Source organism: Mauremys mutica, chromosome 3, assembly GCF_020497125.1.
Source record: "Mauremys mutica isolate MM-2020 ecotype Southern chromosome 3, ASM2049712v1, whole genome shotgun sequence".
In the NCBI taxonomy this organism is placed as follows: domain Eukaryota; kingdom Metazoa; phylum Chordata; order Testudines; family Geoemydidae; genus Mauremys; species Mauremys mutica.
The window spans coordinates 110,106,239-110,131,978 of record NC_059074.1 but is presented as its reverse complement, the minus strand read 5'-3'; the positions used below and the strand labels follow the sequence as shown (position 1 = coordinate 110,131,978).

At 40.3% G+C, this 25,740-nt stretch overlaps 1 protein-coding gene and 1 non-coding gene across 2 annotated transcripts in view; one reads left to right on the top strand and one right to left on the bottom strand.

Moving 5' to 3' along the window:
• Positions 1-17,474, top strand: part of SHPRH (SNF2 histone linker PHD RING helicase) — a 133,933-nt gene extending 116,459 nt beyond the window's left edge. The window contains exons 26-30 of the mRNA XM_045009684.1: positions 6,670-6,762; positions 7,489-7,575; positions 9,773-9,951; positions 13,059-13,139; positions 16,547-17,474. Coding sequence (XP_044865619.1) covers positions 6,670-6,762; positions 7,489-7,575; positions 9,773-9,951; positions 13,059-13,139; positions 16,547-16,643 — 537 coding nt within the window. The 3' untranslated portion in view covers positions 16,644-17,474. The remainder of the gene's footprint in view (positions 1-6,669; positions 6,763-7,488; positions 7,576-9,772; positions 9,952-13,058; positions 13,140-16,546) is intronic.
• LOC123367728 lies at positions 162-265 on the bottom strand. The gene has a single exon (XR_006578610.1). It is a non-coding gene; the product is annotated as a U6 spliceosomal RNA (small nuclear RNA).
• Positions 17,475-25,740: the final 8,266 nt, after the last annotated feature.

Below are 25,740 nucleotides of genomic sequence, written 5' to 3'. Positions count from 1 at the left end.
GAACAGTGTAAGGCAATATCATGGGGATCTCATTCATAGATTCATATATTTTAAGGCCAGAAGGGACCATTAATATCATCTAGTCTGATGTCCCACATAATTCAGGCCATAGAATTTCACTGAAGGATTCCTACATCAAGCCTATAACCTTTTGGTTCAGCTAAAATTTGAAACACTGCATGTATTTGCATGTCATTCTTGCATTGAGCCCTGGTAATATCTTCTTTGTATCATTCCAATTTTAGTACATGTGCTGCAAAAGCAAGCAAGCTTTTTTTAAAAATCCAGCTGTTCCCCCTCTATTCCTTTTTTTTTAAAATGGTCAACAATTAACAATATTTTTGTATTGCATAATGGTCCTGTAAGTACCATGATAAATGTTGGTAGTTCACCGATCCGTATGTGAAAATTTGGGACCAGTCCTATATTTACATTTGTCTCTGTGATTGTCCCATTTCTCATAACTTTCTCTAGTCAGTGTCTTTCTTCTGTTTTGTCAAGTCAATTACATGTGGCACACTCTATAGAGGGAAGGTCATTAGGGGGATCCTAGAAAGTTTTTCACCCTTTGTGGAAAGTGCTAGCTATTCTTAGTCTGCCATCTGATCAAGGGATATGCTCACACTAGGGATTTTTTAACACGGGTTAATTGATAGTCAGTTAACATATTTATATATGCTAGTCTGGATATTCCACAATAGAATACAGATATTTGTGGATTACTCTTGTCAGACATGTAAGCTAACGCAAGTTAAATGGCTATCATTTAACTCTAGTTAAACTTGAATGTAAACAAATGCAAGATGTGTTGCTGGGCAATAGGATAACAAATGGCCAGATTGTAAGCCAAGAATACATAGTATCTATGGTACATCTCCTGGGGGGAAATGCTGACTTATTTTTGGCACTAAAAATCAACCTCATTTGGTATTTATTTTTACATAAAATGTGAACCACAGTTTCTTCTGTGTGTCTGTGCTGGGGGGGCAGGGTACGGCGGGGTTGTGTTTACACATGTATTTTTTTTCCAAGTTGATGGTGTACCTTTAACTTGATTGTTTTTAGAGCAGAATGATTAAAAAAAACTGGGGCAGCAAAGGGACTGGGATATTTTGTACAGTATCCATAGTTTCAATTCTCTTGCTGCTCCATTCACTCCTTTTAGGTGTCACAGATGTGCCATACACTCAAATCAGCAGGAGAATGAGTTTGCAAAAACTGACAGAAAGCAGAAAGTAAGTAGGAACTGTGGAAAGAGTGGAACCACAGAGAAGAATGAAGCAGCAAAAACTGCTTTTTAGGTGTAAAAATTACCAAATTTCAAAGTATTTGGTGGTGGTAATTTACAAAATCTCTGTGGTACTGTTCGGTGAAGGTTTTTATCTTCCTTTTTAATGCTGCTGATCAGTCGAGAATCTGGAAAATATCGTCCCTGTCCTGAAGACTATATAAGACCTTGAAACTGCAGCCACTTACACAAGTGAGTTACTCACTGCCTGAGTAGTCACAGGACTCTAATTTTGTACATCATGACAAATTATGTTACCAAAGAGAGGTATGAGGATGGAATGAAGGAGGACCAATACAGTAATAAAATCACATGGGTACTCCAGCTGGGTATATAAACACTTTGAACTTTCAGTTAAATGAATATATTTTCTTTGGGCAGTTTTCCTTTTGCAAAGATTGAATTTGGTAGATTTGCTTTTAATTCATGTGTCAGTGTTTGATGTTGTGTGTGAAGAAAGAGCTTCCTAATTATAAGGCTCTCTATAGTGTAAATGTGTGATTTCTGTAAAGTGAAATGGTATGAAGCAGTTCTGTAGCACATCTGCATAAACACTGTACAAAAAGGGGAAATGGTCTACTTACCCACTGTTATTTTGTTAGTTATTTCCACAGTACAACTAACTGTGGTGCTGTTGACTAAGCTACATTGGTCTACATTCTTGAGAAATTCTACGTTTTAAAGTATTTCTTATACAAGTAGTAGTTCTGAATGGTAGAGTGCTTATAATCTTTTTCAGCTTGTGAATGGATGGTGGCAACAGTTATCTTTTGGCCATGTGGCTGTAGCTTTATTAAACCTATAACTGAAAATATCTCCTGAAAGCAGCCTGTCCCTGGAAGCAGTGAAAAGAGGAGAAAACTCTCATAGACACCTCCCTTTTTTTGATTCTCTAGTCCAGAGCGTAACATTTCCTTGGCCAGCCAAGTTTGCATCATACCAAAGCCTGATTAAGTCCAAAGTATTGTGCTGATGAGGCAACTGCTAACTGTTGAGGCAACACCTGGCATAATTACCTGGACCTCCAGGCAAATCCAGCCCCTTCTAGGAAGATTTGCTGGTGCCCAGTTCTCAGAAAAGGGGCATCACTCCAACTCCAAACCTCTGTAGGGTCATACCAATTGTGCTCCCCTATTTATTTTATTCCCCCCTCCATCAGCTTCCCCGGGGAACGTAACCCATGCATCCAAGATAAGGTACCGCCCAAAGCTGCAGTCCTTTGATTCAAAGACAAACTAATTGTACCATGAAATTGTAAGCGCCCATACAGTCACTTCCAAGTCTAGAGATGCCTGCAGCACCCTGCCCTAACCCCTAGAGCAGCCAATAACTTGATACAGAGCAACAAGAAACAGATTCTGCATGTAGCTAATATAATCTGGAAGACGAGAGAGAGAGAAATTGTGTCTTGCAGCAGTGTGGAGACCAGAGCAGAAAGAAGCCTAGTTTCATTTGGGAAACCATCCCATCCCTCTGCAACTCCATCCCAGCACTTACAAGAATTAACCAATCTCAGCTCCCCTAACAAAGGGTGGGTACCATTGGCCGGCTGTTGCCATAGAGCCGCCAAGGGTATCATCCAGCCCCCCCAGCCTCCAACTCTTTTTTTTAGATATACATCTTTTGAACAGTCTACTCCCACTTCTGGAAACAGGATTGTAGATCTCTGCCAGGTACATATCAATAGCAAAGGTGTTGGCACCAAGAGTTGTTCACTCCTGTACCCAGGACATAGCACTGAAATCATTATAGAAAATAGCGGCAAAGAAGCTGACACTGCATACGGAAAGCCTTGACAGCTCTAGCTTTTATACAGAGTTTCTCAAGCATTCACATAGCTACTTGTGACATATGAATGCTTGAGCATCCCAGTGCTTGCTCCAGGCACTCACTTAGACTAGACTCACTTCCCCACCAATACTACAAGCAGCAAAACTGCACTAAATTTGACCTGTCAGTATAGCACAGCCAACCATGTGCAAATCAGCATTCAGAAAACAGGTGTAGACAAAAATAAAACAATACTTGCCTGGCTGAGACAACTACAGCATGCAAAAGTATAGACGTATAAGCACTTTTAAGTAATAAAATATCTTTTAAAAAACACTAGGTGAAATTACTGCAACACAGTATTCATAATTAAGGAAATACATTTTCTGATTGCCAGGCAAACAGAGCCCATATGCAAACAAGTAAATGGCATAGAGAACAAAATGAAGAATGAGCAAGAAATAGAACATAGTAGTGTACTCTTCTGTATTGAGAATATTGTAATTCGTGTACATAAAATTGAATGAATGGAAGGTAGATAGAGTAGGTAGACAGGATTTGCATTACAGTACACACTTAGTGTGTGCTTTTTCCTGGATTGTTCTTAGTTTGCATAGCTAAAGGTAAAAATAGGTTTTTTTAGTATTCAGCTTTACAGTTACAAGTCTCACCATGACAAATTTAAAATGTCCATTAGGTCAGTAAAGATGTAACTTATATATTTGTAATACACATGGTAAAATAATATACTTCGCTTTTGATCTGAGGCCTTGGCTACACTGGCGCTTTACAGCGCTGCAACTTTCTCGCTCAGGGGTGTGAAAAAACACCCCCCTGAGCACAGCAAGTTACAGCGCTGTAAAGCACCAGTGTAAACAGTGCCCCAGCGCAGCTCCCAGCGCTGTAAGCTAATCCCCTCGGGGAGGTGGAGTACCTGCAGCGCTGGGAGAGCTCTCTCCCAGTGCTGGCGCCGCGACCACACTTGCACTTCAAAGCGCTGCCACGGGAGCGCTCCCACGGCAGCACTTTGGAGTTTCGAGTGTAGCCAAGCCCTAAGAATCTCAGTGTTTTACAAATATTGCTATTTAATATATTTCACCCCAGTGAATTACACATGTGATGAAATCAAGTAGGGCTGAAATAGTTAAAGGAGCAAATTTTAGTAACCTACAATAGAGGGTAAAAATGTTACATATGTATATATTTTAAGTGCCCTCCTTCACTTTCTTCTGTGCATTTAACCATATTTCAACTTTTGGCAGTGATATATGGAGCTGCGGTCATAGCTAAAATGTAGTTCTGTAATTTCAATAAAAATTCCATGAGAAAATACTAGTTTTGTTGCAGTCATGGGACTTGGTATTTTGCCATGGTCCTGGTTTGAGGTGTAGCAAACTGATTTCTATTTGCTAATTCTTTTTATTTGTCTGGGTATTATAATAATAATTTGGGGACACTACAAATTAGTCATTTTTATGGCGCAAAAGGCAATAAATATTAGTGCCACAACTGAGTGGGGGATGCAACAGAAGCAGGATTCAGGAATATAAAGTCTTACTGGTGACCTAAATTTGCCAAGAGGTAATGTAAGAGAGAGGATGTTAAATGTCGATTTTGAAGATCCTTCATAGGTGGTGGTGCTGAAAACTCTTATGGTATGCGGGAGGAGTCATCACTCTTTGGGAGGGAGGGTGAACACAGCCTGAAATATTTTCAGGGGGGGGGGAGGGGCAGAAAAAAAAAAGTTTGAGAACCCCTGCCATAAACCATTGTGGATCACTGATTCTGCAATAGACTCCCATCTATTGTAGTGAAACTTAACTTTGTGATGACTAAAATTAGTTTATATGCCTCCTGTACAGTACACAAGAAGTTGTTGTCTGACATTTCCAATATAAAGAGAAAATGCTGCATTATCTCCAGTCTGAAGTCGATAAAAAATACTCCATTTTGCTGACCTTTTTGTTTATTAATTAATCATTCTAGCTCTGTCAAAAGTTTCCTTATCTTCCTACAGAAAATGTCAAAGACTGTTAACTCCTTTGTTCTGAAGAAGGAGAAAGATGCACTTAGTTGCAAGTCTTGGCACCTAGTTTTCCTCATTAATTATGATGGTCACATTTTAGATAATGTGGTTAAAAATTGTAATTTCTGAATTTAAAAAAAAAAGAGAAAAAGAAATAAATCAGAGAAGGTGATTTTGCTGATAACCAGGCTTTATTTTGTCATTTGATACTGAGAATGCTCTCAGCTACATTGAACTCTCTATGAGATGTCCAATTGTAGTTTACCTATAGAGAATCATTCATTAATCAGACTTTTATAGTGTTTATTAGGGCCAAAATCTGTTCTGTCTTCCATACCTTCCCCTGTATACTTTCCTCTTCGGTCTGGTGATGCCGTCTTTTGGAATGGCCTACAGAGCAAAATTGTATACATTGGAGTCAAAGGGGGATGGAATACCACCATAATTCTTCCTTCACCTCACTTCAGTAGAACTGCTATTCTCATGCTCAAGTGCTTTGGTGGATCTGGCCTTAATAAAGCATACTCCTGTAAGTTCTTATGAAGTTCACTCTGAGACCTTACACCAGTGGAGGATCAAACACAGAAGAACTTAATTGTGTTCTGCTCCTGGAATTCCCCTCCATCCCCTTACACTAAGGGGAGACAGCTGGCATAGGAGGTGGAAGAGGAACTTATGCAATCAAAGTAGTCTTAGTGACCAGAGAATTCAGCCCTTTATGTCAGTTCACATCTGTGCACATGCAATTCCAATCCTAGTTCACTAGCCATGTGCTTGTCTTATGTAGCCACTCAAACTATTTTTGGTTTTTAAAGCTGACCCAAGACAGTTCATTGCTTAGTTATTGGTTTTCAGATGGAGTTTCATGTATTGAGTTTGATGCTTGTGACATGCCTACCTGACATACATCTCTTCCTATGCCATACTTCTTCAATTAAAATCATCAAAGCACCGAAGCTGGAGATCTCTTCTTTAAATGAAGGGGGAACTTGCTGGCAGGGTGCTCTCCATAATAGCACTGGACTTCAGATTTCTATCCCTTCCACTTGATCCAAAATAGCCGGAGTCTGTTGACATTTACAACATTTGGGAAAGCCTATCTGTTAGAGTTAAATGAGAGCCGGGATTTGTGAGTACTGTTTATCTCAGATTTTTAATTGCTTGTTGGTTACGTTTTCTACTGATCTTTTGTTGTGATTGTTCTTTAAATGTCTGTTAAAAGCACCAAGGAGCTTTGGATAAGACGCCCCTCGTTAACATAAATCAAAATAAATAAAACAAATAATAGGTGGAACCCTGTGTTAAATAACCTTTTTTTTCTCTGCCCTGAGAAGAGTATGGTCTAAGAGCAAACCATGGTAAGTACTTCCAAAGTTCCAAAGGTATAATTTTTATAAGACCTATCAAAAAAAAAATGTACCAGGGTAAGAGAGATTTGCTGATCCCTTTTGAGATATATAAGACAGACCGCACTGTAAGAGATGCTAATAGAAAGATCAGAATATAATGTGCATGCGTGGTTTTGTTTCCTTCAGTTTTGCTTCATCCTACTGTATGCTGGTGTTTTTCTTTCCCCTTTCCAAAGGGAAGTCACTCCACCAAAGTGGAAGCTGTGGTTCGGACTCTGAAGAAAATCCAGTTTAAAGATCCAGGGGCTAAATCTTTAGTTTTCTCAACGGTATTTATCAGCAGTTTCTACCTTAAAGGTTACTTTGTGTTCTACAAATTCTTAGATGCCAATATCTGTTTCCAAAATTCAGTTTAGCTACTAAACTATGAAGGATTCTTCATGTCATTGGGACATTGTTGATACTGCTAATGGTTAATAGATGGAAAGTATTGTATAATAATATCTAGCTCTTATATAGCACTTTTCTTCAGTAGATCTCAAAGCACTTTTCAAGGGAGATCAGTATCATTATCCCCCATTTTACAGATGTTCAAAGGGCAAACATTGAAAATTCATATGCAGACGTATTATCAGTTCTATGTGTATTTTAACTAGATAGAAAAGACACTGTCCAAGTATTTTTCATAAATTTTTAAACTACATTTCATTGTTGCAAATCTCTTCTGCTCAAACTTGTCTTTATTTCTTTGCACTAGTTTTCTCTCCTCTAGATTCTGTTTGCCCACTTTGAATGCTGGACTGTTTGCCACTTTGTATCTTTAATATTAAGACACTTTTTAAAATATATTCTTGGAGAGAAAAAAACACAAAAAACCCCAAAAATTTATTTAATGTTAATTTAATGCGTATCATAAGAGGTTCATTTTATAACTGCAGTCTCTTGGGTTATTTATTGGTAAGGTTAAGATATTACAGTCCTGCCATATTTTCATGTTCTATTGTTGTCAGTGCTATTTGTAATACTGACTTGCTTTTATATTGTGTTTTTTCTAGTGGCAAGATGTTTTGGACATAATTTCAAAAGCTCTAGATGATAACAACATGGTGTTTGCTCAGATTAACGGAATTAGTAAATTTCAGGTACAGAAAGCTGATTTTGCTGCAAGTCATTTTTTGCAGGTGGGGTTGGTGGGGGAATAATCAGCAGAAATTCATTTGACCCTTTCACCTTGCATCTCCTTTGGGAAAATGGAATGAGAATAATAGAACTGATCAAGGCAGAGCATTTGATCTCTGAGCTAATGAACTCTAAAATCATAATAATTAAAAAAAACTATCAAAAACAAAAATAAGCCATAAACTATCATTTAAAAAAAATAATTGTATGGATGAAGGGGATGAGACAGATTGGCCACGGTGTTCTTTGGGATTCTTGCACTGCTGCTGCTCATTTGTCCTTTGGATAAAAGAAGACTTCTGTGTTCAGGGCTGTCAATTACTAAATTCTCTTTTAATTTAAAAAAAAAAAAAAGACGAAAAAAAATCCCCCACCTGATCGTGACATTCTCCTCAGGAAGCCTGGAAGTTTTACCCCTTTGCCTCAGCAAGAGAAAGCTTTGCTGGAGCTTAAATAGTATGTCACCTCCTTGCCACACCAGTCTGTCCGCCTCTCCAGCAAACTCTTTGAGACTCTGCCAATCTAAACCCAGGGCCGGTGCAACCATTTAGGCAACCTAGGCGGTCGCCTAGGGCACTGGGATTTGGGGGGAACCATTTTCTTCGGCAGCGACCGCTGCAGCCGGATCTTCGGCCTCCCCGGTCACCGCCGGCATTTAGGCGGAGGGAGCTGGGGCAGGGGAGCGCGGGGAGGGCTGCCTGCAGCAAGTAAGGGGGGGCGAAGCATGCAAGGGAACTCCCCGCCCCAGCTCACCCCCGCCCCGCCTCCTCCCCGAGCATGCCGTGGCTGCTTCACTTCTCCCGCCTCCCAGGCTTGCAGAGCCTAAGCTGATTGGCACCGCAAGCCTGGGAGGTGGGAGAAGTGAAGCAGCCACGACGTGCTCGGGGAGGAGGTGTGGCAGGGGTGAGGTGCTTCACTTCTCCCACCTCCCAGGCTTGCGGCGCCAATCAGCTTAGGCGCCGTAAGCCTGGGAGGCGGGAGAAGTGAAGCAGCAATGGCATGCTCGGGGTGCTCGTGCTTGGAGCAGGGGTGAGCTGGGGCGGGGAGGGGTGCCTCAGGGCGGAGGGTGGGGAGCTGCCACAAGGGGGGCGCCTCAGGGCAGGGGTGGGGCGCAAGGTGGAAATTTCGCCTAGGGCGCGAAACATCCTTGCACCGGCCCTGTCTAAACCTTGTCTTGCAGGAAACATTCAGTGAACCCAGAGATGTGCCTCTGTAGTGTCCAGTCCCTCTCACTAGATACTCACAGAAATTACTAAATCCACTGTCTCCAAAGAGACAGCATACACACACACCAGCCTGATAGCCCAGCTGAAGGTATACTTTTTACCTTAATACACAGCACTGAGATGGTTTATAGTACAACTGAGAGTATGTTTATTAAAGAACATAGATGTAAGTGGTACTAAGCCAGAGAATGAGACACGTATGGTTACAAACAAAACAACATGCTTTTTAGTGACTAAAACTAACTTTAGCAAGTTATAATCTTTGCCTAAGCAGCTTTCTTACATCAGGCTACCACCATCTCCACCCCTTTGGGCAGGAGGATCCACTGTTCACAGAATTAGTGGGTGCTGATCCCTTTGTCCCCTAAGTGATGGGTAACTAAGGGATTTTCTGTCCTTCTTATAGTCTAGTAAACCTTTGAAATGTGTTTCTTTTGAGGTGAACACGCCAGACAGAGGTACTCTCCCACTGATGTGCAGATGCCATGCTGTCGTCTTCATCCTCTTTCTGTTGGTTTGCTAACTTTATTTACCTTAGATGCAAATATATTTTCACTGTCTCTAGTTTACAAAGCTTGACCCCGGCAGACTGGCAAAATGTACATTGCTTTGTCCGGGACAAACTTATTTATCTGTTCTACTAGGATTACTTAGTCTGACCATGTTTTAGGAACATATTCCAAGCATACATACCTAATGCTTTACACACTAAGTGTACATACAACACTCAGTAATATTAATGACCAGAAAGTCACCAGCTTTCCTAAAAGACCTAACTCACATTTTTATAGTACAATAATATTGTATACAATTAGTTGATTCAATTTCTTATTCTTCACCCTTGGGTGTCTGAATCCTGATTGTTGTACCTACCCTATACTCCTTATTCAGGAACAGCTCCCACTGAAATGCTAATATGGTGTTTATCTTCTAGGAGAACCTCTCGGCATTTAAATATGATCCCAAGATCAATATTTTGTTGCTACCCCTTCATACTGGTTCCAATGGATTAAACATAATTGAGGCAACTCATGTTCTGCTAGTGGAGCCCATTTTGAATCCTGCACATGAACTTCAGGCCATTGGCAGAGTGCATCGTATTGGGCAAACAAAGTAAGAATTAAAATAAATGTTGCTTAAAATGGCTGTTATATTGCCTTGCCAGTCTAAAATAATGTTATGCTCTTATGTGGCAACCTCCTTCTGAGAATCTCTAAGCTGTGAGGAAGTATAATAGGTATCCCCACTTTACAGATGGATAAACTGAGGAATAAAATGGTTATGGATTAAATCTTCAAATAGAACCTAAATACTTAAGTGACTTAAGCTCTTGCTTTTCATTTTCAAAAGTGACTTAAGCACTAAGTCCTATTGAAAGTCAGTGGGACTTAGGCACTTACGAAAACTTTGCCCTGCGTGATTTACCTAAGACCACATAGTCAGATCCAGGACTAGAATCTAGTGTCTTGACTCCATATCTCAAGCTCTAGCTGCTAGCATTACAAACTCTCTTTGATTTTTGTAAAAGCAGCTTAGGTTAATGATATTTTTCTATTTTATCTGAATGGCAGGTAATTCAGAAGGGATCAATATCTTACTAGCTTAACTGCTTTGGTCTCAAGAACCACATGCCTTACATGTGGAAAAAAAGAAGCATAATATTTTTTTCCTTGTAAGCTTCTCTTCTCAGTTTTGCTGTTGTGTTTTAACGTAAACGTCTTAACAATTCTTTTTTTTTCTAATTAGTGATCATAATCATTTAATTGTATATTTACACTAATAAAAACAAGCCACTCTGCCAGGGTGTGGCCCTTCTGCATGTAGTTCTGGGAAATGGGTGGGTTGGGCTGGAAAACAAAAAAAGGCCCAATTCTCCCGTTTATTTAGGTAGCCACAAATTGAGCCTAACTCAGTAAAAAGTGGGTGAAGCACATTAAAGATTTGGGAGAGATTACTACTGACTCAGTTGTAAGCTCTGTCTTCCTTGGGAGCTGTGAAAGCACGCTCTCAAACATTGCAGGGCCTGGATTCTATAGGTCCAAAGGAAGTGAACCAAGAGTCAGAGGTAGATGAATGGAAATGAGGAGCCGTCATTCCCAGCAAAATGCTCCCGAGGGTGCTATTGGATTTCTGAGTGGAAATCAGCTTTGGAAATGCTGCTGTGAGTTCCCCTTCCATTTACACCCCCCTTTTGGGGAGGGGGATAACGTATATATTTGGGGGTAGGTCTGGCTCCTGAGGAAGCTAGGTGGTCAGGCTAAGTACTGCTAGGGGAAAAACTTCCGGCACGGGTGCACGTGGCAAGCGCACACACCTATTGTGGAATAGACATGAGCAACACATCTCGAACACCAGTTATGGAAAAGGTAACTGTATTTTGTGTTATATACTCTATTAAAATAATAATGAAAATAAAATTGTAAGGGGCCTTCAGTCAAGAAGAGAACTATGTACAAGTTAAATGTGTAGTAAGGGCCAAATTCTGTTGTTTCATCAGCATATTTCTGGAGTTACTCTAGATTTAAACCCCTACCCTGCATAGGCCTTTGCTCATGCTTATCTTTCACGCATATGAGTAGTTCTATTGACTTTATCTAGTAAATGTTACGGTAGGGCTTGAAAGAATCCCATTGACTTCAATGGACTTTGAATCAGGTTCTAACTGAGCAGTGTTTAGTGCTCTTCATTTTCTAATATAAATTCCTCTTCTGAAAAAAAAAAGTATTATCAGAAGGGTCTCCAGGTATTTTCATAGATATTAACTTTTGATTTTTACTCTGCTCTGTTTCACCCACTCAGGACCTTGAAAATTCTTCTTATTTCCTTTTAGCTTTGCTATTCTCCATTTGGCAATCAGATTTTTTTACCCTTTTTTTATATGGCCAAATAAAGTGTTGGTTTGTCTTCTGCATTAGCGATATCAGCACAGCTCTGAAAATGAGGTTTAATTAGTCATTACCTGGAGCTCACTTTCTTGGATGGACTCAAAAGCAATAAAACATTGTAGGTCCTGTACAAACAATGGACTGGGTTCATTACTCAGGACCAAATTATGACTGGCCCTCATAAAAGGGGGCTCTTCAAGACAGCATGCAAGGAGCCTGTCTCGATCCCTTTACTCAGGGAAGTTCAGGATATGCTTCCTCCATGTCCTCATTCCATGTGTACATCTCCCCAAAGTGGGCCAGGAGAAGGCAGGACTTTTCTCCCATCCACATACCATGCTAGTGTATGGAGCAGGCCCAGCATACGAGGAGGAGCAGGCCACATTCCCTGAAGGGGTTTAGGTGCAGGAGTGCTCCTCCTGTGTGCTGAGTAGTTACCTGGGCTGGATTAACGCCTAGGTAAACCAGGCATGTCCCTGGGCCGGGGCCCTCACTTATTTATATTTATGTATATTTGCTGATGCAGATTTGCACGCGAACTGAAAGAATTCGCATGATGTTATGCCACTTTGTGCCAGATCACACCACCAATCACTAGGGTTGCCAGTTTTGGTTGGATGTATTTCTGGAGATTTCATCACATGACATAATCTTTAATAAAAGATTAATTTTTAATTCCTGGAGACTCCAGGACAACCCTGGAGGGCTGGCTATCCTACCAATCACTCAAGTGAGTGAAGTTCTTTCAGTTCATGTGCAGCACCACATCAGTGGATGAGTGGGCAGAGATATTCCTCACACGCAGCTGAGACTCATTTGCCATTTCCAAGCAAAGGGGAGGGGACTGGGTAAAGAAACTGCTTTGTTCTCCAACAGGGTAGGGGCCCAGAAGTATATGTTTGACTGGGACCAAGTGATGAGTTAATCTGGCCCTGGGAGTTATAGAAGGAATCATGCCTCTGAGCTCCTGGGGTTGTGCTTCTCAGTCCCTAGGCAAGGTTGTGCACGTAATATACATTTTGAAACCTTTTTATTGTTACTAGTAAAACTGAGAGCAGAATTTTACCCAGTGTATATTTGGTTTTATTTAATTATTTTTATAGTCATTGAGGGCCTGATCTTGCAAAGTTGCTATTTGAGTGGTGGGAAGTGCTGAACACCCTTTACTCTCAGTAGAGGTTGCTCAGCACCTTACAGGTTTGGACCTTTAAAATCCGGAGGACACTTTCAACAAGGTTAAAATAATTTGTAGGGAGGCCAAAATTTGGGCCTAAACTTCTTCACAGTCCTATGGCAATATGCCAGTGCTCAATTTTATTTTTTTAACACATGCAGGCCCACCATTGTTCACAGGTTCCTGATAAAAGCAACAATAGAAGAAAGAATGCAGATGATGCTGAAAACTGTAGAGAGAAGGTACATTTTTTGTGGGGTGGGGAGCTGAAAAGCATTGTTGTTGCACCAAAATGAAAGTCGTTTTCATACATACACCCTGCATACACTCTTTTTAAAAGGTTATTACACTGTATTCATTATATTTGTGAGGTTTTTACTCAGTCATAAACTTTTGCTCAGCTGTGAAATGTTTTGACTAAAGTCCCAAAATGTTTTCAGCAAAGCTTTGAAAAATTGACACTTTAACCTGGATTTGGTATTCAGTGATTTGAAACAGAAACACAATGTAAATAAGTCCAGTTACTGGCCAGACATTTTAATTAAGAGACCAGAAGAGTCTCCAAGGACATGAACCATTCAGGTATATGTGTGTTGAATAACCATAAATGTGAGACCAGATTCACGTCTTCAGTAATCCAGTTTTACAGTAGTGTAATTGCATAGAAATCAGTGAAATTACACTATCATAAAACTGGACTAATGCAATGGTGAACTAGACCTAAGGTGGATAGAGTTTTGCTATTAATAATGTTATTTAAGCATTGGACAAATTATTTGAGTTTTTACATGCAAAAACATTAGAATGGTACAGATGTGTACCAGGTTAAGCTTTAAAAGCTGGTATTTGGACAAATCTTGTATTGGCTAGATAACTAATCAATGTGATGTGGATGTTACATTTCTGGTTTACATTAGACTTTTCTTTTTTCTTTCGGGGGGGAAACCCTTATTACCTAGGCATTTTAATTATATCTAATAGTAAGAGACTGACATAAGCCCTGAAGCATGAGATTTAATATCCCTTCCCAAATTTTTGCTATTAATCATGTTATTTAACCACTGGACAAATTATTTGAATTTTTACATGCAAAAACATTAGAATGGAACAGATGTGGAAAATTGATGAGACAATACTTTCAAAGATAAGGATGATGCCTTACCCCTCATAACCATACCCTTACCCCTCCAAATAAATACAAGGTGAGAATTTCTAGTCATACAGCATAGTAATAGTCAAAAGTTATGAAAAAATAAACCCTTTAACTGCACAGTTCCCTCCATTTAGTTCACAGAAACAAGCTTTTGTGACTAGAAGAACTGCAGATCCAATATAGCTGCAGAGGAGCAAAACTACTGTATTATGCTTCTTGCCCAAACAACAAAACCACCAGATGAGTTCTGATTTCAGTCTTTTTATTACTTGTGGTAGTTTGGGAAGATGTACAAAGCAGGGTTTACATCAGTCTCTTACTGTTAGAGATCAGGATCTTCTACTGGGGGCAGATTATTCCACCTTCTGAAGCATATGGTTACTGGTCACTGTCAGACGAGGTCCTGGACTAGATGGAACTTGGGTCTGATTCAGTATGACAATTCTTGTGTTCTGAATCTGAGTAGTACTGAATAATATGAACAACAAAATATCTGATCAGACTACTTGAATTGCTTTGTCTTTAAAATTGTGTAGTGAGAAGACTTATAAGATGGTCTCCACATAATAAACAGGATGGTTCGTGCTGCTTTGGTTGAGCATGATAATAACCATACCCTTCCTTAGAGAGACAAGAGGGGTGAAGTAATATCTTTCATTGGACCAACTTCTGCTGGTGAGAGATGCAAGCTAGTGAGCCTCACAGAGCTCCTCTGCTGGTCTGGGGAAGGTACTCTGGGAAAAGTGTCACAGCTAAATGCAAGGTGACACATTGTTTAGCACAAATTCTAAGGAACTGTTCAAGATAGAGTGGCCTGTTAACACCTCTGCAGTCATAAGACAAAAAGAGGGGGATAGTGCAGATTGTTGCAATAAGCCATAAATCCATTGTTTCTGTTCAGTCTGTGATTTTTCATGTCTAGCAGAGTTATGAATTTAAACTCCCAGATTTGCCTTTTGAAAGTGTTGTGTAGGTTTCCTTTGAGGATGAGGATTGATAGGTCAGATATAGTGATCACTTTGTGAAAAGCGTTCACCCACAGGTGATATGGTGTTTTTGTCTTTTATCATTTTTCTGTGAGAGTTAATTTGAGAGCATAGTGATTATCTGATTTTACGCACATGGTTGCTATTGGGGCATTTAGTGAAGTGGATGAGGTATACCACATGTTGTGATAGGTACATGTAAGATCCATGGATATTGAAATGTGTTGTGGAAGGTGTTGATCATTACAGCAGTGGAGATATGTCTGCATGTTTTACATCTGTTGTTCTGACAGTTGGTGTGTCCTGGTCTGTGGGGAGCTTGCTTCTGATGATGAGCTTGGAGAGGTTGGGGGGGTGTTTGAAGGCCAGAAGTGAGGGTTCAGGAAAGATTTCTTTTAGGATGGGGTCCCCATTGAGTATGGGTTGTAGTTGTTTTGATGATACCCCATATGAGTTCCAGTGTAGGGTGGTCTGGGACAACTAAGGGCATGCAGTCAGAGGGAGATTTATTTCTGTATTGAAGCAGGGTCTCAGGATATTTGTGTGGCCCATTCCATGATTCAGTCTGCTACTCTAGTGGAGTGTCCTTGTTTGGTGAAGGCAGTTTTGAATAATAAGATATATATCCCAGACTTTCTCCTGGGAGCATATTCTGTGGTATCTGAGTGCCTGACTGTAGATAACAGATTTGGTGGTGAGTTTGGGGTGAATACTGGATCTTTGAAAGTAGTTGTGGTGATCTCTTTCTTGTATATGGTTGTCTGTAGGGATCCATTGTTGAAGCTGATCGTGGTGTCCAGGGGAGTTTAATGGATTAGGATTGGTTGTTGAAGTTGTGGTGGAAATCTATAAGGGAGTTTAAGCCAGAGTTTCATCCAGAGGATGAAAATATCATCAATGTGTTTGAGGTAAATCACTGGTTTTGTGATGCATTTGTCTTCAAGGTGGCCCATGAAGAGGTTGGCATATGGCTGGTTTGGACAAAGTGTTGTTGAATGTAAAATTGCTATGGGTGAGGATGAAATAGATAAGTTTCTGTGTGTTTGGATGGATATCTGAGGTCTGTCCATCGTTTTGTAAATATTTGAGGCAGGCATCATTGTGGTCTGTAACCTACTAACCCCTTCTTTTTGTCCTATCACTGCAGAGCTGTTAATGGGCCGCTCTACCTTAAATGGTCCCTTAAAATATGTACTAACTACTTATGTTGAACAATCTGTTCCACCTTGCATTTAGCTGTGATGTTTGGAGTACTTTTCCCAGAGCAGAAGGAGAAAGCTTGTCTCTTTCACCACTTAAGTTGGTCCAATAAAAGATAATACCTCACCCATCTTATCTTTCAAATATCTTGGGACCAACATGGCTACAAGTACACTGTATACATACCCTTCCTTGTCATCTTCCTTTGTGATGTTCACTGTAGTATAAATATTAGACAATCTACAACTGCATGTTCTTTCTTTATTGCACAGAGTCTGTTCTCTAACTCTCATGCAAATTTTCCCTACAGCCACACCAGCTCTTCCATGAAACAGTCAGAAGCCTCAGTGTTGACAGTGGCTGATCTAGCAGACCTTTTCACAGAAGAAACTGAAGAACTTGAGTGAAACAACTTTTGATTTGACTCAGTGAAATCAGAAGGGACATGTCTTAGTAATAGCATCTGCATTAAATCAGTTGACCTGTCATAAATTCCAGTAGATGTCAAACACCCTTCTTCTGTTAGGATTGCTAGAATTAGTAAGGTTTTTAATCATTTTCATTTGATTCTGTGGCTATGTCCTTATCAGCACATGTTTTCTGATAGCACTGGAGAGCTATTGCACTTTGCACACTATACAAAATAATGGATTTTATTTCCAAAGAACATTTGAGCTGGACTTTTGAGGGTAAAATCTTGGCTCCAGTGAAGTTAACAGGAGTTTTGCCACCATCTTCAATGGGGCCAGGATTTCACTCAGAGTAAAGCTTTGCTTTGGGGGAAGGGAAAGTTAAGTCACAGAAACTGAACAGAGTAGTTTGCTTCTCGAGTTTTTTACTCTCCAAAGCATTATTGAGAATTAATACCCTCATAGAAAGGGCTCTAGGGTTTTCAGCATATATCTCTCAAGGATTGCACCTCTTATTCATGACACTTAAAATAAACAACTAACTAGTTGGGTATTCGTAATGCCCTTTTTAGGTATTCATGCAGATTATGTAACACCATAGAAGTTTCATTGCAAGTTAGATTTCGTGTTCACTTACTGCAGTGTTATCTTGATAAATTATGCCTTTTATATGTATATTGGTCTTAAAATAACAGTAAAAAACTGAATCAGTTGTACACATTTTTAAAAATTCTTAAAGCCATGACTACTTTACTGCTTTGCTGTAAGTATTTGGGTTCCTTTGTTATAGAATTTAAAAAAAAATTAAGCTATCCATCATTTTATACTCATTTGGTGTCTGTGTGCTTTTCTTCTCTTTTCCCCATTCACTTCTTTTCAGAAACTATGGGCTTGTCCGCACAGTGCGCGAGAAGGGTGTGATTTGTAAAGCACACTAACGTTGTTGTGCTCTAACTGCACAGGGGTAGGCCCTGCTTGCATTGTCTAAAAGGTACCTCGTCTTGTGGACTACATTAATGTGAACTAGGTACCTTTTAGAGCACACCTGCAGGATCTGCATGGGGCAGTTCACATCTCCTCCTTTCCAACCCTTTCCATATGCCCTTCGGAACATCTCGCACCAAGTTAATGCTCCCTATGTCTGTATTATTTCTTCCAGGATCATTGTTTTGTCTGCAGATGTACAAAAAATTTCCTTATTTGGGCTTTTGCTTCATAGGGCTGCTTTTTAGAGCAAGTACACTGTTGTTATTTTCTCCAATACAAATGTTGTGATAAACTAGAGGAGAAACGTTTTGGATGGACTGAACAGTGTGATAAAGTTTGAGCTCAAAATTTACATTCCCTTAAATTGTGCTAAGGATGTGAACAGAAGAGTCTGTTAAAAATATGATTAACTAGAAGATTCTGACTATTTCTGAATTTTAATCAGAACGTTTGTTGCTTGAAATACAAGTGTTACAAGAGCTTCTTTAGTTTTATACATGCTGACACATTGCTCTGCAAAGCATCTGTGTCAGTACAGCGTGTTTTTCTTCCTTTTTTGGTTGTCTGGGACATGTAAGATGTTTACAAGAATAGCCCTCATTTATGGTACATGACCATGGGAATCCCACGCCGGGAAAAAGGAGGCCAAAAAAAAATCACTCCTCACCCACCCGCTCCCTGCTTGCTTAATCTCTTACAAAGAATGAGTGTATTTGGTCAAAGACATTAGGGCAGATGAGTCACAATCTATTAAATAGCTACTGTAAAACTAGCTTATTGGAACTAAAGAGTGTAGATGAGTGGAAACATTTTTTAAAGAAAAGTTTAATCCATTGTTACCCCACTGTAAGTTTTTTGTGACTATAACGTCTCTTCTTTGTCTTTGTTTACTGCAGAAGTAAATTTTGGATTTCAATCAAAGCACTTTATATTTCCAGCTTGTTACATAGCATCAACAATACCGTCTGAAGACATGGAGAGGCAGCTGCATTATTAAGTAATCATTTAGACTCAGAGCTTTGTTCAAATCCAAGTCTCTGATTTATATTTTGATAAATCCCAAGCACTACATAACTGCTAGTTCCAGTGTTTTCTTCCTTCTCATTGGAGGGAGGGGAAAAAGCATAGGTACCCATAATGCATTGCAACAAAACAGCTTGCAAGTGTTGTTACTCTATATACAAGACTGTGAAGAGGGTTTCCAGTTGGATTTAACACTCTCAGAGGTAGTTAAGGAATAAAGAACAAACTTACTTCTCTAGCCTTCTGTGGGTAAATGAAACTATCCAAACAGAGTGCTACAGATTAAAATGTAGCTCTGGTCAGAAAAATGGCTCTCTAACAATAGCATTTTGTCTCCACAACTCCATTTCCAGTTTGTTCAGCTTACGTACAAGATTTTTCCAACTGCCAACACCACATTTAAAGGGACACTCAACCCATATCAGCGAAAATGACCTATTTTGAAATGTTTGTTCTAGGATGGAATTTCCTTTGCATGAAGTGCAGAATGGCCTATATACTTCAGAATTTTCTATATTCATGCTAAGTGCATCTCCTGTAAGTTAGATCTGCTAAGTGAGGGCCCCAATTGGGTTCATGAAGTCTCTTGCTGTTTTTCTTCCTCATTATAGTGGGGGAGGAGGGGTTCTGCTTATGGTATCATGTTCTTGGTTACTTCAACTTGCACATGGAGAGGACCAAGGACATCAGCTTGTCCACGTGGAAACAATAGGTTTCACAGAAACTATTTTCTGTACTCACACAACGGGACCTTATTGTCAGCTCGGGAGTGGATATTGGAACTCTCACAAAGTGTCCTGACCTCGTTGTCTAACCACCATCTCATCCCTGTGAAACTGTCCTACCTTCATTCCACTAAGGAAATGAACCACCAAAGTCTGGCTGCCCACAAAATCTTTTGAAGCTTAAGTTTCCAGCATGCCTTAGGAAGACAATCACCCACCTACACAGCCAAAGGACTGATGAGCTACTAGGACAGTATAATTGCTTGTCTCTTGGCCTTCTCTTTACAACAAACAGATCACCATAGTTCATCAACTAACTTTTTTTGTTAGGTAAAGGCCTAGAGGCAGATGATTATAATGCAGATGGTATTCTTAACAACACAAAGACCTTCTCTGGAACTATGCCATCTAGTAAAAGAAGCAAAGAAAAGCTACTTTAATCAAGACCAGAGTGCTTTACCTGCTATCCCTTCTGGAATTTGATTCCATCACACTCAAAGCTTGAGGTCCTGACAAACAAACTCCAATGTGAAACAGATCCTACACCACCTAAGAACTGTGCCCACTGCTACTAGAAATTATCAGCATTTCCTTCAGAGAAGTAAACCTACCACCCTCCTCTAAGAAATGCAATAATCTGTTTAATCCTCTTCAACTCTTACCCTGTCTCCCCATTTCTAGGTAAAATCATTAAGGGAAGAAGGGGGAAGGAATACAATCTAAAATCGGGAAAGAACAGGTTAAAGAATATTTAGATAAGTTAGATGTATTCAATTCAGCAGGGCCTGATGAAATTCATTGTAGGCTATTTAAAGAACTAGCTTATCATGACAAACCAACCTAATTTCCTTCTTTGACAGGATTACTGGCCTAGTACCTAGGTGGGAAGCAGTAAACCTGATATATCCTGATTTTTAGTTAGGCTTTTGACCCAGTCCCACGTGACATTCTCATAAGCAAACCATGGAAGTGGGGTTTAGATGAAGTTACTGTAAGGTGTATACACAACTGGTTAAAAGATTATACTCAAAAAGTAATTATCAATTAATGGTTCGCTGTCAAACTGGGAAGGTGTATCTAGTGGGGCCAATGGGAGTTGGTCCTGGGTCTGGTACTATTCAGTATTTTCATTAATGACTTGGATAATGGAGTGGAGAGTATGTCTGTAAAATTTGCAGATGACATTAAGATGGAAGATGATGCAAGCACTTTGGAGGACAGGATTCAAATTCAAAATGACCTTGAAAATTTGGGAGAATTGGTCTGAAATCAACAAGATTAAATTCAATAAAGATAAGTGCAAAGTACTTCTCTTGGAAAGGAAAAAGCAGATGCATAACTACAAAATGGAGAATAACTGGCCAGGTAGTACTGCTGAAAAGGATTTGGGGATTATAGTAGATCACAAATTGAATGAGTCCACAATGTGATGCAGTTGTGAAAAAGGGTAATATTCTGGGGTTCAGTACCAGGAGTGTTGTATCGAAGATACAGAAGGTAATTTGTCCCGCTCTATTTGGCACTGATGAGGCCTCAGATGTAGTACAGTGTCCAGTTCTGGGTGCCACACTTTAGGAAAGATGTGGACAAATTAGAGTCCAAAGGAGAGCATCAACAATGATAAAAGGTTTAGAAAACCTGACCTATGAGGAAAAATTTTAAAAAATGGGGCAGGTTTAGTCTTGAGAAAAGATGACTAAGGGGAAATCAACATTCTGTTCAAATATGTTAAGGGCTGTTCTAAAGAGGACTGTGGTCAGTTGTTTTCTGGGTCCACTGAAGATAGGACAAGAAATAATGCGCTTAATCTGTAGCAAGGGAGGTTTAGCTTACATATTAGAAAATACTTTCTTACTAGAAGTGTAGTTAAGCTCTGGAATAAGCTTCCAAGGGAGGTTGTGGAATCCCTCTTGTTGGAGGTTTTTAATGGCAGGTGGACAAACATCTGTAGGGGTGGTATCCTAGGCACCAGCTCCATAGGTGCTCTGGGGCTGGAGCACCCATGGGGAAAAATTAGCAGGTGCTCCACACCCACCGGCAGCCAAGCTCCCTCTCCTTGCTGCCTCCTCCCGCACCCCAGTGCACCATGTCCTGCTCCTCCCCCTCCTTCCCAGTGCTTCCTGCCCACCCCCTAACAGCTGTTTGGCTGTGCTTAGGACTTTCCAGGAGGGGAGGGGGAGGAGGCAAGGACTGGGACCTGGGGGAAGAGAGTGGAATGGGGGTGGGGGGCTGTGGTGGGAAAAGGCAGGGTGGGGCAGTGCAGAAGCGGGAAGGGGCAGGAGTGGGGCTGGGCTGGGTAGAGCACCCATCGGGCAGAGGGGAAGTCGGTGCCTATGCGTGGTCTAGGTTTATTTGGTCTTAAGGACCTCTCGAGGTCTCTTCCAGCCCCACATTTCTATGTTTAAGTTGTGACCACAAAGGTCTAGCAATGTGTGACATCTGCCACTATATTGGATGCTTCAAAAAAGTAGAGGAATGGACTTGGCCCCATCAAGCAGCTTAAATGAAGTTTCTGTTTTTAAAAAGAAATAAGAACAAACATTTCCATCAAAATTAAATTTTCCTTAGTCACTTGGGACATTGTTATAGTTTATTTTATTTAGGTATTCAAGTGCTAGACACTTAAAATACCAAGATACATACATTCCCTCCCCCACCACTTTAACCCTGAGCCATTCCTGTATAGTTCACGTTGCACAAGCATACACATATTCAACGCATACAACTGTGTATAACTCTGATTGACCTGTCCCTTTCCCACATCTTGCATAATATTATCTTAATAATTACAATTATTGATACTGTGCCATTGCTGTGTAAGGTGTTTGGGCACACATAATACAAGTTTGTAACCAAAAGAAACAAGCTGCAGCTAAGGAAAGTGGGGGAAAGGATGCAACATAAAAGCAACTAGGCTGACATCTTTCTTGCTCCTTCGTTGGTTGTGGGTTTTTGTTTGTACCGCCTGTTAAATTGTGTTGGGAGCTTAATTAGTATTTTCAGCCCAGACGTGAGTACAGTGGACAAATAGTGATATATAGATCTAATGAATCTGATGTGTGAGACAAAGGGGACTGTACTTAAATCCAGCAGTAGCTTGGATTTGATGGAGACAACACTGAACTGGAGCCATGGTTCCTGGGAACAGCTTTTTCTTTATCACCTTGGTAACTTAGCTAACGTAAATGCAAAGTCTTTGCCCAGAGAGAGCTTTCAGACTCATGTACATTAACGGGGGCCCAATTCCTGGTCACAAAAGGAGGAAGTTTGCCTAGAGGAAAGGCAAATAAGGGGTTTAATTCTTCCTCTTCCCACTTAAATCAGGCATACACTATTACTTTACCAGCTTGTATGCAGCTGCTGTGCGTGTAGGGAGTGGATCATTATTCCAGTCATCCTATCTTCTAGCTACTTCTAACACCACTGAAAGAAAGCTTAAGAATTACAGCTGCAGGTGCACAGCAAGTAGCTTTTCTCTGCAATGGTTTCCTAACATCAGATCAAATCCTGCACTCTTTAGTCAATGGGGATTTAACCTGAGTAAAGGGTGTAGGATTTGTCCTTGACATTTCATGATACCAGCCTCCCAGCTCTGTGCACTTAGGGGCTCTTTTGTATAGATGACCTGCTCCAAGATCAAAAGGAAGATCATTAGCTGCCTTTGTGGCACTGTCCTCCAGACTCCAGGGGGAGCATGTTGTAGATCTGGTCCACATCAGGAGAGAGAAAGGAAAATGGGTCAGCTGAGGGAATGCATGTTGTCCCCTCTCAGTCTCTTGGTGAGTCCCAGAAAAACTTAAAAGATAGCTAGGAGTTGTATTGTCATTTCTACAGAACCCTTCCAACTCCTTGGGTCTGGAAGCAGCTGTAACAAGGAAGCAACCCTGCAGCTGGTAACAAGCCAGGAGAGCCCCATTAAGCCAATGAAGAGAGATGGGGCCTCCCATAGGTCTCTGGTCATCTGTCAAGTTCAGGGCTGGTCCAGTGGCCTACCCTGCTGGAGGGCAGAACCCACTCTTGATAGAACAATGGAGGAGGACCATTGGATCCTTGTAGCAATTTCCTCCCCCAAGGTCCTCTTCCATGGGAAGAATGATCCAGCCCTCAGCTATGAACAATGAATAGGAAAAGGATAATGTATTTTTCATATGTAACACATTCATTGACAATAGGGATCATAAAAAGCTGAATGTTTATCAAGCCATATTTTACTTGCATTTATAATCAAGACTACAGTTATTTTCTTAGTGGAAACAAACAGAATTACTGGAAATGTAAAGGGCTTTGCAGCTGTTGAGGAAAGTGACCCCTTTTCTATAGGTTTGCCTCAGCGATGAGTACTTTAACAATGCGTGTGATAACTACTATGGCACTTGTTGGCCAAACCCAACAAAATAGCTCAAAACCATGCAGTACAAATGTACAGCACCCCAAAATAAAATTATAGACTTTGTCCTTAAAACAGATGCATTAGACTTACAAGTCATTCTCTGCAGTGACTGTACAGACATCTTGATGGGATGAGGCCGCAAACTTCACAACTGTCCCCCACACAATGAAATCTTGCACCTTGCAAACTTTCGTGTCAGCACAAGGCCTAAAAAGCATAGAATCACTGCAATTCCACTGTACAGGAGCATACAGGCTGCAGAGTGGGATTCTGGCTCCCTTTGTAGCTCACAACAGGACTGTATCATAAATATTTCAACTCTAGTAACTGGTGGCCATGTGACCTTTGTTCTTTCATACACATTCTTAGTAGGACTCTTGAAACTATGATTTTCAAAAAAAAATAAATTTCCTTCATCAAAAAATTGCCTTTCTTCAAAGGATCGTTATTTTGGGGGGGGAGGGGAGATAGCACAAAATGCTTTGGACTCCTTTGTTACATGTTTCCAACAAGGATTGGTGCCATTTACAGCTCCCATTAACAGCCTGCAAAGCAAAATGCAAGGATATAAAACACCAAAGCAATAAATGCAGTGAGGGAGGTTAGAGTTCTGCCTAATAAAGAATGAGCTGTGCTGCTGCTATAGTACATGACAAAAATGCGTGTGTGGGGTGGGTGGGTGTTCTGTCTTGGAGGAATTCAGTACTAAACTAGGTAGAAATTGGTTTGTGAGTGATCTTGGTCTCCACTGACTATCTCTGTGCACGTTAGGAATCCCATTGTTGGGCACAGGACCCCATTCAGCCATTAGCTGGGAGGTAGTCATTTCCGTGAAGAGCTTTTAAAAAAAAAAAAAAAAAAAAAACTCCCTACCCACAATGTAAAAGTCTTGAGGAAACTCACCCCCATTGAGCTAGTTATTCCAGCCAAGTAAAGCAACTGAAAGGGCAATAGATACTAGGGGTTTCCTGACTTAGAGCTGGTTGAGGGATCTCCAGTTCTGACTGTTGTATGTAAGATGCTCTTTGCTGTTTTCCTGACTGTTTCTCTGCTGACTTCTTTAACTTCAGCAAATGACACTGACATCGGGGAGGGTGAGTTTTTAAAAAAGAAAAATGTTACCATTAATTCACACACACAAAAAGCATTTCCATTGGGAATTCTGAACAAGCATGGGCCCAGTTCTGCACTCACACTGGAGTAACTGCTTTGGCTTTAAACCAATGTGAGATCAGAATCAAGCTCTGTGTGCACAGAATATGGCATGCTTTTCAAATCACACACACTAAGCATCATGCTGGTATGTGGTGGGTGTAGATGCAATTGATTTTAACTGAGATAATATTTAGAAAGCTTTTATTTTTTTCTGGCTTGCACCTGAATTACTTTCATATACGACTTTGATTTATTAATAATGTTACGGCATCTCAAGCCTTGGATAGGCATCTTTTTATTATTTTAAATCTAAATAAATATATTAGAATGTAATGGTTAGTTGTACTAGCATTTACTTATGTGATCAGTTGATACGTGTAAGCATTGCACGTTTACAATTAAGCTTTAAATTAATCCTGACATGGAAGCTTTGAATGGCAATTGCTACTATTCTGTTGCTGTGTATATTTTACTTAGTTTTGGGCATCGATGTGGAGCTAGCATATGCATTCTTCTGTGTATAAATAAACATATTTTATAAAATAGCATGAGTCAGGTACTCACAAATTGTTGGATTCCTTATATTGTAATTTAATGATACTCCCTCTCTCCATTCTGAGATGCTAACTGAATTGCTTTGCTAAGAGAAAAGTGGAACTAATTATCTTATACACTAGCAGGCTACTGTGAAGAGATTTTTAAAGAAATTAAAGAAAGGAATATATGCAAAAAAAAAAATCTGTTTTTCCCTATCATACTCCAAAACTGATGTACCATTTAGCCCCGTCCCAAGTGCTCCTCGCCAAACAGTAAC